Here is a 14808-nt window from a genome sequence, read left to right on the forward strand (position 1 = left end):
TTGAAAAGCTGCCTTTTGCAGTAAATGTAGGTTCCTTATGTGGCTTTATTTACTTCATATGTTAACTCTGGGAATACACTACTTTTTTCTTGCTTTGAATAAAGTGAGAGCACAGCATGGGAAAAAGATGCAGGAGAGCTCCAGAACACTAGGCATCCTGTGTTATAAAAGGGGCAGAGGAAACAAAACAGAGGTGATTCTTGTGGTGGGAATCATAATGTCAGGTTTGGAGCAGGATGTGTGTGTGAACATGTAATACAACCTATTTCTACACTTATTTTTTTTTCTTATAGTGAATTAGCATAGTTGCTGTCCTTTCATGTTTGAAGACCACAGTGCTTCAGTCTCTATGTAAAACCTTAATAAAGGCATCTCAGACAGAATACCCCTCACACTTGCTGGGGACCTGTGCTGGTATCAACTGCAATGCTGTGCAAAGGAATAGAAGAACTCAAGGCAGACAGGGGAATAAGAGAAGGTGCAAACTTCAGAAGTTACTTTCTAGTTTACTATCTATCCCCTCTGACTCTTGTTTGCAAATTATCCAGTAGTATGCTATAAATGGGTCCAGCTTATACTGGCATTTGTACTTTGCACTGCTTGGGCAGCACCTGTGAAGTTTGTAAGGCAGTCTCTGGGAACTCAGCTTAAGTACAGCAAACTCCCAAACTTGAAAAGAGGTCTGCTGGCCCTTGTTGGCTGCTGATCTGGAGAGCTGGAGAAATGGCTAGGTGTTGGAGATGCTGTTCGAGTGCCAGAACTACTTAAAGCAATTGTAAGTGTTCCAAGTCAGCATAATAGTGTTAACCTCCCTTTGCGCTACTGTAAATAGGAACTCAAGGTACAAGGCAGTGGGAAGCCTTCTCTTTAATTTTTTTGTTTCTGCTAACATGTATATTATGATGACACTCATGAACTATTGCCTGTCTTTATTTTTCACAATTGTATTCTTGAATAATGAATCATTGTGCACAATAATATTGCCAGTATGCTGGAATGTGGTATACTTACAATAGATCTTTATTTCTATATGTATCCATTGTGTGACCAGTACCAATTACACCCTAAGACATGATGTTATATCAAGCGCTTGTGGAATTGCTCTCTTTTACAGTGGGTCAAGGCTAGGCGCACTGTTGCGCTGTGGAGATTGGCAGATAAATAACACACATCCATTGGCTTAAACTTCTCTGAGTCTAAAAGTGCTAACCTTAATGGAAAAAAATGTGGCTACCTAGGAATGAGACTTACCATGTGATTATGAGTCTGTAGCACTGGTGTCTAAGTTCACATGATGCAGCACGAAAGGAAGATGAAAGCTAAGGGCAGAGAAAAACAGTTAGAATAGCAGGTTGATGGGTGCTTTTGTTCATAAGGCACTTGCTTTTAAATGCCTGCCGTTCATGTTGGCCTGTCTGGCTTTTTGTTTGAGAAGCACTTCAGTTCAGGGAAGATAAGAGCTCATAGAGGCCACAAAGCAGAAAAGGAAAGTCTAAATCTGTAATACAGCCCTTTGGTTAACCTACTGGGTGGCAGATGAAAGAACAAATTTGTCCTTGTTCTTGCCCCATGTCTGAGTTACAGAACTGCTTATGAATATACTTGCATGTCACTTGAGGGATCAGACCAAGAAGGTGCTCTCAAGGGCAGTTCCTGCATCAGGCTTCTACCCTCTGGTAGAACTAGATGATGTCTGTTAAGAAGGAGCTTGAGTTAGTCTCTAAAAAGTGGAAAGCTACTACCATTTCTGAGGTGTTTGTTTTAGCAGTCAACAAGATTAATAATAAATATTTTTAGCCTTGCAGATGTTCTGTGGCTAATGTGTTGCATAGATGTCAGCCTGTGTTTTAGGGATTTGAGACACATGCTAGAGTAAGAATATGTTTGAAAACATAGATGTTGTGCTGTGAGATGAAGTGCTGTTTAGAGATATTTATAAGCTGTTCATAGAATGCAGCCTGTATGAAGATGTGAATGTTGCCATTCAGTGCAACGATCAGAAGAGTCATATGTCAAAGGTACCGATACCCCTAGATTGTCTTGGGATTCTTGTAATGCATTGTGCCATGGTGAACTAATGAAGAACTCTTGATCTGGATGTGTGTGAATGATGAATTATCAACTCTAAGGCTTGACAGATGAAATGAAGGTAGTTTGAAGGAGCAGGTCCAAACTGCGTAACCAGACAGTAAAATCCTTAGGGGCAGGAACTGTATTTCTTGCTGTGCATTGGCACGGTGCTTTGTGCAGTGCAGTTCTGATTGAGTTGCTGTCCCTGGGCACCACCAGAACATAGGAAATAACAAATACGGGATTTAAAAAACGGAAACAGCCATGTGAAATTATGGAGGCTGTGTGAATCTTAATTTTCTGGAAGTAATATAATCCAAACTGGGGATTAATCACATCCCTTAATACCCTATTTGTCTGTAGATGTTTAATAAGAAATAAAATTGAAATTAAATGATCACATGGTGGTGTTCGCTCTTCTGTTCCTTGGAACTACTTTTATGTCTTCATAAGCTGCTGTTTTGGCTTTTTAATTGAGACTTTACCTTCTCTAGTGCCTTCTAATCCAAGAATCTCAAAGGACTGACAAACAATAAACTGCAAGGATGCTGTATTGGTATCTCTAGACTAGGCCTAGATTCGTATTTCAAAGCCCTCTACAAACAACTTTGCAAGCCTTCTAGCTTCCCTGGTGGGAGGGAAAGTAAGTGGTGGTAGAAGCATTTGATCTGTTTTCCATTTAGAACAAGAGACAGTACCGTGGACTCAGTTCTGTTGTTGACTGTTGATAACTTTTGTTGCAACTTCAGTGATGACTAAAATCATGCATGAAAAAGCTTTGATTCAAAGTCCTTTCAGAAATACAGATTACCAGTGGATGGAGAAGGTGCAAAACCGCTTTAATTCTGCAGTACAAAGAGTAACTTGTTCATGAGGCTCAATAAACCAGGGGCAAAATTAATTTTATAGTCCAGGAGTCCTAGCTGCGTGTCCTGTGAACTGACAGATGTTCTTGGGTTTCCCTGTGTGTGTGTTTTCTATGTATCTTTCTGTTCTGAAATTGAGTTCTTGCTGGGTTGAGAGCTGGGCTTGTAAAAATGCAGTAAACCTTCTTGTCCAGCCATATTTAGGTTTTTAGAACATATGAGCAAAAAGTGTTTCTGTTGGGTCTGTGTCTGAAGATCTGCATTAATGCAGTCTCGTCTCATGGAGAGGAGTTTATAGCTGAAATTAAATTTCTTGGTTGGTACTACATAATGATCTTTTGACAAATCTCAGGGGGCCTCTGTTATTAAAGTGATGAGCTGCAAAAAAGTAGACAGTGTCTATATGCAGTGCAAAGGAGATGGCTGGAAGAGGTGCTTTTTTCCACTTGAATTTGATGGAAGAAGGGAATGCACAATGCTTATGCTTGCAGTGGAAGAGTATCTGTTGAGAAGCAGTTGCAGTCTGAGCCAATATGTAGGGGTGCCATTAGTATGTTATCTTCCTTCACTCTTAGGAAGATATGGTTGCCACTACAGAATGGCCCAGCTACAAGATCATAGGCGAGTTAGCTGCAAATGCTATATTGCTGGAATTAAATATCACTAACTGTTACAGGGGATCTCTAAGCCTCAGAGCACAAACCTAAAACAGTAAGCTAATCCACTTCTAGCAAAGCACAAAGGGACAGACTTGCTCATGCAGTTGCTTTTCTCTTGTGTTTGTCATGTTTGAGAGCATTTATTCTAACCAAGCAGGTGAACCAGGCACAATATGCCTGTGATGATCACTGAGATGCTGGAAGGCTAGTTCCTCCTCCAAAGATCTAGTTGTCATCTCTTGTTTGACAAGAAAACATCAGATTGAGATCAATTGTTTGACCAAAGGCGTACACAAGTATTTTTTTGACTAGCAAATTGTGTTCTCTAGGAACAAATGTGGCCCTACTGCAGAAAACCAGCTCATACAAGTCTCTTCTCTTAATGGAGACAGTCACACTTTCTTCAATGTAGTAGCAATGAATAAACATAAGCAACATGTCTGAAAGTTTCAATGTGTGCCTCTTCAGAAAGTCCCAAACTTTTCATATGGGTATCTGTCCTACTCTTTTTGACTGCATCTATCAATGTTTTCTTCCCTTTCGATACCATATATGTTGAATGCTACAAGCAGTTTGTTGATCTCCTGTGTCCTAGAAATAGTCTAGGGGGAAATGGGGAAATGTCTTTGGTCCATGTCACCTTTAACTTCTAATCCTCTGTACTGTACAAGTCATCAAATGAACTCTGAAATTTGTTTATGGAGCAAATGTGCTTTTTGTATAATTAATAGCACCTTTTTGTTCTGTAGGATTACAAGATACCTAATGCATGGAGGTTTTTCGTATAGAGTGTCTGGCTTTAATTTAAAAAAACTAGTAGGGAAACCCCAAGTCCCCAGTGCCCTGATTATAAATGTGTTGTTGCATGACACCAAGATTGCCTTAATATGTTTCTGACATGTTTGGATTTTGTTCGAATGTTGCTCTACAGTAACTGCTAGATTATTTTCCATCCCTCAAATATTTATTTTTACTATTGCATTACTAATGCAGCTTTCAGCCCAAATCTGTACTTTAATGCAGCTCTGCATACGAAAATAGAAATAAGACTGGAAGGGATGATGTGATTGCCTTTTCCCTGAGGTAGCTGTGAAGCTAGTCGAGAACATGTGTAAGCACTTCAGAAGCGAGCAATGCGAAATATAACAATAAATGCCTTTTCAGGTCACTCCCCTGCCTGAACTTTTTCAACCTGAGACCCATCAGGATTTGCATCCTTGGTTCTTTTTGTTGTTGTTGTTTAGAAGAGGAGATCTATCACTGGTCAGACCAAAAATGTATCTAGCTCAATATTCTCCTTCTGACAGTAGTTAATAAAAGATGAGTGTGAAATATGTATAAATAAGTCTTCCAATAACTGATGGTTTGGGGAATGCAGCTGATCTGAGCCTAGTTTTCCAACTCTGATAAAATGCTTGGAACTGCATTACTAGAACTTGATACCTCAATAACTTGATAAAGAATTTTGAGTCAATAGCTAAGCAAAAAGTTACAAGCAAATTAAGTATTTATATTCCCTGAATACAGCTTCTCTGTCTGTTTTAGCTGCTACTTTGCTGTGTTTTCTGGATGAAGCCTAGCCTGAAGAAGTGGCACAGTGTGGTATTCCTGCTTAAAAGCATAGGAAATCAAATTATGTCATGTCACTCCTGCATGCTACAAACAAAACAACAAAAAAGTAATTTTCAGTTCTTAAGATACAAAGTGAAGGAGGAAAATGGGGTTGGTGCTCTCAACCTAATTGAATAAGGTATTTCAGGCACCAAGTCTTGTATCGTGATGTATATAATGAGTCTGCTTTTGATGTCATGCTAGAGGCTGCCTTGTCTTACAAGTGGAATCCCTGCTGCCCTCATTGTTCCAGCCTTACAGCACGTTATCTCTGAAGACTTACTCCATCTTTCTACTCCCACCCACCCACCCTCCCCCGCCGCCTCACTACCGTACATCTGTGCTGGAATTGAATAAGCCAGTTTATCTAACCCTTCTGCTCTTGTCTGCCAAAGTCATCTGGCATGTGGTTGTTCTTATCTCATGTATCATTTCCCTGATTCTGACTTCACTTCATCACTTTGTGCTGCTCTTTCTGGAGCAATAGGGGTCTGTGTGTGTGTAGATCTTTCCTCTGGCTCCTAAGTGGAGTCAAAACCTGGGCTGGACATGTCCATACCACACATGCTCTTTTGTTGTAGTTTATTTACAGAAGCAATTTATTATGCCTACTGCAAGAGGGCAGGCAAGACTCCTGTACATGGCCTTTTCCTTGGCTCCCGGCCAGCTTGCTGCAGAATTTACTAACGCATACTTTATAGTGTCTATGATTTGAAAGGCTTAGCTGGAGCAGAAGGAGAAAGGAGTTTGTCCAAGACACTGTAGAGAGAAAGAAGGTGAATAAAAGAATAGGAAATAATATAGATACAATGGGGTGATACTGCATCAATTGGTTTTTTTTATGAAGCTTTTTGGCTGTGACTCCTGATAGGAGTCAAGTATAGAGAAAACTTAAAAGCTGAACTGCATGTACCCCCCAAGAGTTTGTGGATAAGAACACACATTCATTTTCTGATATTAGGGATCAGATTGTACCTATTTTCACTCAGAATTAAAGCAGTACTGAGACTGTTGATTTAGGTGACTAGATTTGGCTAATGGATTTGTCATCTTGTCTTCTATGAAGACTTAGTGTTTTTTCCTTGGAATAGCCTGAGAGCTACTCAGTTAACACAGTAAACTGGATTTTTTTTTATAATGCTGGAACCCAGATGTCACGTAGGTTTTCCATCTACCCTTGTCCTGAGTTTTTGCCTTTGTAGCTGCGACAAGGACAGCAGAGAGGATCTTGGCCAAAGCAGAAAGCTTCAGGAAAACATGGAGCACAACATGAGTGGAATCTTAATTCCTGAGGGCTCATTCTTGTAAATGCAAGTGGTGCTTTTCCTACAGTAAAGCAGGATTCGATACTGCAAGTTGGTGATCAATAACTAGAATAGTGTCTCAGTGTGCTGGAAAGGGAATCTTATAGTAATAGGATACCTTTTTCTCAGGTACAGTAAGTTCAAAATAAGTCAGTGCAGCTGAGATGGATTTGTTATGCTAAAAACTGATGCTAGGGTAGGAGTTTTTCACATATTGACCACAGACATCTATAGGAATGGAGCTGAGACAGCAGAAAGCTGCTAGCGTGATGCAATGCCTCAAAGATTCCAGGGTTAATCCCACTGGAATGGAAAAACTAGAGCTGTATTATTTGAAAAACAAATGAAAGACAAACCCTGGTTAACTCTTTATACTTCTGAAAAGTCTGAAATAATGAGAATGGGTTACAGTCTTATTAGAATCACAGAATCGCACAGGTTGCAAAAGACCTTTAAGATCAGCAAGTCCAACCGTTAACCTAGCACTGCCAAGTCCACCACTAAATCATGTCCCTAAGCACTACATGTACATGTCTTTTAAATACCTCCAGGGATGATGACTCAACTGCTTCCCTGGGCTGACTGTTCCAATGCTTGACAACCCTTTCAGTAAAGAAATTTTTCCTAATATCCAATCTAAACCTCCCCTGGTGCAATTTGAGGCAATTTCCTCTTGTCCTATTGCTTGTTACTTGGGAGACCGACCCACACCTCTCTACACCCTCCTTTCAGGTCGTTGTAGAGAACAATAAGGTCTCCCCTCAGCCTCCTTTTCTCCAGGCTAAACAACCCCAGTTCCCTCAGCCGCTCCTCATCAGCCTTGTGCTCCAGACCCTTCCCCAGCTTTGTTGCCCTTCTCTGGACACGCTCCAGCCCCTCAATGTCTCTCTTGTAGTGGGGGGCCCAAAACTGAACACAGTATTCGAGGTGCGGCCTCACCAGTGCAGAGTACAGGGGCACGATCACTGCCCTAGTCCTGCTGGCCACGCTATTTCTGATACAAGCCAGGATGCTGTTGGCTTTCTTGGCCTCCTGGGCACACTGCTGGCTCATATTCAGCTGTGTGTCAACCAATACCCCCAGGTCCTTCTCTGCTGTTCCAGCCACTCTTCCCCAAGCCTGTAGCGTTGCATGGGGTTGTTGTGGCCCAAGTGCAGGACCTTGCACTGAGCCTTGTTGAACCTCATACACTTGTCCTCAGCCCATTGATCCAGATCCCTCAGAGCCTTCCTTCCCTCAGCAGATCAACACTCCTGCCCAACTTGGTGTCATCTGCAAACTGACTGAGGGTGCACTCTATCCCCTCATCCAGGTCACTGATAAAGTTATTAAACAGAACTGGCCTCAATACTAAGCCCTGGGGAACACCATTTGTGACCGGCTGCCAACTGGATTTAACTCCATTCACCACCACTCTTTGGGCCTAGCCATCCAGCCAGATTTTTTTACCCAGTGAAGAGTACACCTGTCCAAGCCATGAGCAGCCAGTTTCTTCAGGAGAATGCTGTGGGAAACGGTGTCAAAGGCTTTACTAAAGTCCAGGTAGACAACATCCACAGCCTTTCCCTCATCCACTAGGCGGGTCACCTTGTCATAGAAGGAGATCAGGTTGGTCAAGCAGGACCTGCCTTTCATAAACCTGTGCTGACTGGGCCTGATCACCTGGTCATCCTGTATGTGCCACATGATGGGACTCAAGATGATCTGCTCCATAACCTTCCCTGGCACCAAGGTCAGACTGACAGGCCTGTAGTTCCCTGGATCTTCCTTCTGGCCCTTCTTGTAGATGAGCATCATGCTTGCTAACCTTCAGTCAACTGGGACCTTCCCGGTGAGCCAGGACTGCTGATAAAGGATTGAAAGTGGCTTGGTGAGCACTTCTGCCAGCTCCCTCTGTACCCTTAGGTGGATCCTATCTGGCCATGTAGACTTAGGGTAGTAAGTGGTAGAGTTGTACCAGAGGTCCTATTACTCCAGACTTAGTAACTTACAGGAGATATTTTTATTTGAGGTGTTAGAGATTGTAGGATGCCTCCTTACTGTCCCTTCACTTGAAACTACTTTGCAGTTTTTAATATTATCAAGTTATTCTGACAGCCCACAGATGGGGAATTACTCTTATAGCTGAGGAAAGAAGAATACAGAGAAGTAGAAGAACTTGCATAGGATTACATAGGAAGTCAGTGGTCAACCCAGGAGCTGAAACAAAACTGCTCAAGTCCTTGTCTGATGTGTTAAAACAAAAGCTCATTCCTCGTCTTCACTTCCTTTGTCAGTGTTAAGCTCATGCAGGACTAAGAGCAAGATGGTAAAAATGGAGGGCCCTGGATTTCTCGTTCACCAGAGTAGTTAGAATCACTACTGAATTAGCAGAATTATTCATTGCCACAGCTATCAAGGGAGGGAGAATTGTGTGCCAGAATCCAAGCAATGTAGGTTGGGCTTCTTTTAACAAAGAAAACTATGTTCATGCTGTAGTAACCATGTTTTGAAGTGATGCTTCTCCCACTGGGCCAGGAAGCAAAGGATAATATTTTCAGAAATGCTCAGTGGCTGTTGAGGAGCCGTGTGAACAGCTGACTACTTGAAAACCAGGCCACAAACTAGCAAGGTCATCGGCAGATGCAATGAGCATACCTAACTTTGCTGAAAGCACTTGGATTTGGAAAAAGAAAAAGCAAAAGAGAACTTTTGGGCTGTGGCTGCTAAGTCAGGATTTGGAGAAGGATAGTGAAAGGCTTACTTCCTTTGAAATGATTTGAAGTACACAAAAATTCAGGATTCTTGTGAATATAGAAGGAAGCTGCTGCTGCATTTGCCTTGGCAATATTTGTCTTGAGTGGTTAGCCAGGAGAAACCCTGGCTGGAGCAAGCCTTTGGCTGCTGTTTATTCTTTCAGATGTATCATACAGTGTTTGCACGCTGGAACAATGTGGTGTCCTCCCAAGCCCTGAAGTGCAGGGTGTGAGTGATTTTGTTGTAGTTTGGGTAATAGTATTTTGTAAAAAGGAGGCAGGCTAGTTTTTGGGCTCTGCTTCAACTTCTCTTTTCTTTCTGATGAAAGAGATTACTTTTTTTCCCAAAGTACAGACAGCTGTATTAAATGGGCTTGTTAGTTAGCTTGGAACATGAGCTGAAGGAGCTGTAGCTGTTACAGAGGGGATTAGAGGGAATGTGCTGTGAGTATAGGCTTCTTCAGAACAACAAGCTCTTATCCTCCTTGAGGAGGAGCACTTGGTTTTTAGTGCCTTAAACTTTTTTGTGCCCATGGCCGAGACTCCCTGTTAGAATCCATGAATGCTTATAGAAGCCAAAAAGCTGTGAAAAGGGAAGGAAACAATCATTCACTCATCTGAAACTTCCTGTTTCATTTCAGGGACTTTCTGCCACGTGGATCTGGCATTGTAACCAGACGCCCGCTGGTCCTACAGCTGGTAAACTCCAGCACAGGTATGTAAGCTACCTTCCCTGTGTGTCCAGCTGGATCGCTGTCTTAGTCAAGAAGGGTCTTATTTGATCAGTGGCACTGCTCAGTGTGGAAAAAATAAGTAAGAATTTTCCCCAGTAAAAATGACCTGCAGCTGGTTTTCAGTTCTACCTGTTTAACATCTGATGCAGTAAGTGTTCAGAAGCAAAATGCTTCTCAGTTATTTTGTTTTAATTTATTAGTCAAGGCTCCATGCATACTCTTACCACAATTTTCCTTTGCCTGTGCAGCTGTGACTCTTATGAGTGGGTAAGACCTAAAAGCCAGATGACCCTGCTGATAATCTACTGAAATAAGGGGGCGAGATGATTTAATGTACTGAAAACCCAGTGTGAGAACACTAGCATCTGAAGAAGAAAGACTAGAGTTCTGTGGCTGGTCTTCTGGGCAGTTTGCTGGTTTTGCTACTTACTTGCAGGATATTTTCATTACCGTTCCCCTTAACGTAAGTTAAGATGTCATCCAGGAATTGGCAAGTGAATGTTTCAAGGTACTCTTCCTCTCTTGTGAGGTGAACTTGACCTATCCATGACAGTCCTCTTGCCTACAGTAAGGAGACAATTTGACTTTAGGAGGCTTTTGAAATTGAAACAGAGAGTTCTTGGATTGGTTAGCCTAGTCAAGGACTGACACATGAAAAACCTCAACCACCAGCCAATTCAAATGATGTCAAGAGAAGTTTTCTTGCTCTCTTGATACTCTTTTGAGTCTGTTCTCATTACATAATGAAACTGTTATTTACCTCCAGCACTTTAATACAGAGCTAGTCCAAGTTCTCCAGAGTACCAAGGTATTCTCCCAGTGTAGCTGTGGAAGTCACCACTGCTGCAGACAGGTGCATGCCAAGTATGCTTTCGTATCAACAGAGAAAGTCTTGGATTATTACTTGAATGACGAGAAGTGAGGATGCCACCTCTTCTGAGACAAAAGGTGGATTGTGAAGATGTTGGGCTCAACTGAATTCTCTCAGACATTGATCAGATAGTATGACTGCAGTAACTTCTATGCCAACCTGCCAGGTCCTAGTGGGAAAGGCTGTTGCTAGTCTTCATCCCTTCAACTGTTTTTTGTTTGGTTTTGCTTCAGGACATGATGTTTTCATTACACTTTGAGTGTTTTTCTGATTTCAGTGACTATTTCTGACACTCTGCTTCTGTTTAAATAGAATATGGTGAGTTCCTACACTGCAAAGGAAAGAAATTCACTGATTTTGAGGAGGTCCGTTTGGAGATTGAGGCTGAAACGGATCGTGTTACTGGCTCCAACAAAGGGATTTCCCCAGTGCCCATCAATCTTCGAGTCTACTCTCCCCATGGTGAGTCCTAATGCAGCATCTGAGTCAGGAGATAGGTGAGGCAGGCTGTTGCTTTGTCATGAATTAAATACAGAAAGAACAGAGACAAAATGGCAAGTGCACTTGGTTTTGACTTTAATTTCCGTGTGCCTGGGTTGTGCTGCATCAAACTGCCAGCCTTAGCCATACTGCTAAATTGGGTTTGTCTGCCACCTGAAGTATCTGACTGCTAGCAGAACTTCTCCTTGAAACAACTGATGTCTGTGCAGAAACTTGTTCCTGAGGCTGTTCCTTTCCATCAGTATGGGCCTTACAGTGAAGAGCTGCTGTCTCTCCCTGTGTTCTGATACTGCTTTACGGGGAAAATAAATGGAACAACAAAAAAAAATTGATGGGGAGAGTGGCTTCCGTGAAGAGCACTTGCCTTCTGTTTGCATGTAAATACATGCTTTGTATAGTTCTCTGGATAGTGCCTATGTCATATGCTGCTCATCTCAGTGGAAGAATTCTGCTTAAACAAGGGAGTGACATGGTCTGAAATTTGCTAGCTCTTTGAATGTGAACTGCTGCGTGGGCATTTTTTGGAAAGCAGCAGCTCAGTGCTACATAGCATTTGGCTGGGTAGAACTTGTGCTTGATTTTTAGTTTTTATTTTTTCTTAGCAAGACAATTAAACAGTTATAGGGCTGCATGTTGTAGTCCTTCAGGAGAAGGTCCAGCTGACTTTGACAGGAGCATCCCTTGAATGAGGATGGCAGGACTGAGCCCTTCAATACCAGGGACTACTTTTAATGAGTGGAACCAACTCTTCTGACTCTCTAGTCTTTGTTATGAAGTAAAAAAAAAAGTACCGCCATCCCTTCCCCTTCAGTGTAGCATATGTGCAAGGACTGTGAGGGCACAGTTTCCCTGATCAGTGTGAAAACAAGTGATTTTAAAGGGAAGGGTAATGAGATAATTGACAATCATGACTAGTAGCAACTAGTTCTTACTAAGCAATAACAAAAAGGAACTAGAAGGCTCTGTGTGCTTCTGCATGTGCATCTGTTGTGCCTATTATATATTGAAGGCAATAAAGCTACAGGTACGCCTCATAGACCAGAACATCCCTACCTCAACACTCCCTTGTGCCATCTCCTGTTTCCTGTGTCTAGTCCTGAACCTGACCTTGGTGGATCTACCGGGTATGACAAAAGTCCCAGTAGGGGACCAGCCCCCTGACATCGAGTTTCAGATCCGAGATATGCTCATGCAGTTTGTCACCAAAGAGAATTGCCTCATCCTGGCAGTATCCCCAGCCAACTCTGATTTGGCCAATTCGGATGCCCTGAAGATTGCGAAGGAGGTGGATCCTCAAGGTAAGTATCTCTTAATTTAGCATGACATTACTAGATGGTATTACTAGACAGTGGCCTGATTTTCTTTTTACCTTTTGGTTGTGATTAGCCCAGTATCTGTTGCCTCCTGTCTGTTGTCTTGGGTTGTATCTTCACCAACACACGTTCTTCTGAGAGGTGTTTGAGTGTTAACAGCTACTGTAATAGAATTTTTGTTACTCCCCTCTTCTTCCTTTGTCTGAGCCCATTTCTAAAGAGGTGTAGGATTTCCTTTCTTTAGTCATCAGCATTCTGTCTGGAGAAAAGTAGGAAACTCTGCACTAGAATCTCACTCTGCTGAGGCATAGCATGTGCATGTTTCAGCAGGATGTAAGTGAGAACTGAGCTCCATTATTGTCTGGGTTTGCCTTCATGGCCTCTTGGACATGATGGGAACTGTAACATTTGAGTTCAAGAGCCCTTGAGTAGCCAAGCTGGGCAATCTGTAAGCTCTGTGAACAGAGGAAAATATTACATGAGTTATTTGCTTGATTAAGTATGTTTGTGTTTTTTCCATAGGGCAACGCACTATTGGAGTCATCACTAAGCTGGATCTTATGGATGAAGGAACTGATGCACGAGACGTATTAGAAAATAAATTACTTCCTCTTCGTAGAGGTATGTTTCCTCATGCTTTGTCCACGATCTCCTTCCTCTGTTTTCCCCTGTGTGAGGTGTCGTGGCCTCATCCCCTTCCTCCAGTGCATTCCCTTCCTGGAACATCTGTTACAACTTGTGGTTAAGCCATCTCTGTTCCAAGCTGGAACAGAGAAAAGTTGGGGAACAGGGATGAGTCACATTGTTAATAAGAACTTTTTAGATATTTGTATCTTGGTATGTAGTCCTAGCAGAAGCATAGCCTTATGCTCTTATCTTTACTTTCTCATTCCTTACTTCTTTTAATAAGGCAAGCTGCAAAAATGGAACTTCTGTCTAAAAGACTCCCCTTGTCTCTTATCTAGATGAGATTGCCATAGTATATCACATGAAATAATTTTGGACTGTGATACATGCTGTGTATAGCTATAGAAAAGTACCTGTCCTAAGGACTTTAACAGAAGAGTCTCAAATGAATGAGACTAGGGTACGCTTTGTGATTGGGGGAACAGTAATAAATAACCTAATTCTCAGTTGCATAGTAATTTTTGTCGTGCATACCAAAATATCAGAACCTGAGCCATTCAGAGGAAATTCTAGTTTTAAACTCTTCCAATTGGTTCCTAATAATGTGTTGCCACTAGAATTCCCCTTTTGCAATGCTGCCAGCTGGGTAACTTCCGTCTCAGTCTGAATCCTGTTTACATTCTCATCCTGGCCAACCACCTGATCTCCTACCCCACTCTTACAGGTTACATTGGTGTAGTCAACAGAAGTCAGAAGGACATTGATGGCAAGAAGGACATTCAGGCAGCTCTGGCTGCAGAGAGAAAATTTTTTCTCTCCCACCCAGCCTACAGACACATGGCTGATCGCATGGGAACCCCCTACCTGCAGAAAGTGTTGAACCAGGTACTGTCAACAGTTAAGAACTGCTGCCCACAATGTCACAAGAATGGATAGGCTGGCCATCAGGGCTCTTCCAAGATGCAAGAATACAGGAAAAGCTAAAACTTCGGTCAACAACCTGATAAATACTTAAAATTTATTTTGCTGCAGGAGACTTGTGAAGATTGGTTAACTCTTCCTTCTCTGCATTATAAAAGGCATTTTCGTGCCAGGTCCTATGAAGTGTGCCTGATTGTGTTTCACTGTATCAGTATTATACATTAAGGCCAATAATGGAGCTTACACACCAAAGGCAGAGCACTTCTTTATCCCCTCAGTGACACTGGTGCAAAATCATAGAATCATTAAGGTTGGAAAAGATGTCTAAGATCTAGTCCAACCATCAACCTAACACCTCCATGCTGACTAAACCATGTCCCGAAGTGCCATGTTTACATGTTTTTTTGAACTCCTTCAGGGATGGTGACTCTACCACCTCTCTGGGCAGCCTGTTCCAATGCTTGACCACCCTTTCAGTAAAAAAATTTTTCCTAATATCCAATCTAAACCCCTCCTGATGCAACTTGAGGCCATTTACTCTCGTCCTATCACTAGTTACTTGGGAGAGGAGACTGACACCCACCTCTCTACAACCT

The 14808-nt window shown here is 42.2% G+C and overlaps 1 protein-coding gene across 3 annotated transcripts in view; it reads left to right on the plus strand.

The window, feature by feature from the left end:
• Window positions 1-14808, plus strand: part of DNM1 (dynamin 1) — a 71912-nt gene that overhangs the window by 16382 nt on the left and 40722 nt on the right. For all 3 annotated transcript variants that reach the window (XM_072883267.1, XM_072883265.1, XM_072883266.1), the window contains exons 2-6: window positions 9887-9960; window positions 11163-11312; window positions 12446-12649; window positions 13187-13285; window positions 14016-14176. In XM_072883267.1, coding sequence (XP_072739368.1) covers window positions 9887-9960; window positions 11163-11312; window positions 12446-12649; window positions 13187-13285; window positions 14016-14176 — 688 coding nt within the window. The remainder of the gene's footprint in view (window positions 1-9886; window positions 9961-11162; window positions 11313-12445; window positions 12650-13186; window positions 13286-14015; window positions 14177-14808) is intronic.

This window comes from Ciconia boyciana, chromosome 18 (assembly GCF_034638445.1).
Source record: "Ciconia boyciana chromosome 18, ASM3463844v1, whole genome shotgun sequence".
NCBI lineage: Eukaryota > Metazoa > Chordata > Aves > Ciconiiformes > Ciconiidae > Ciconia > Ciconia boyciana.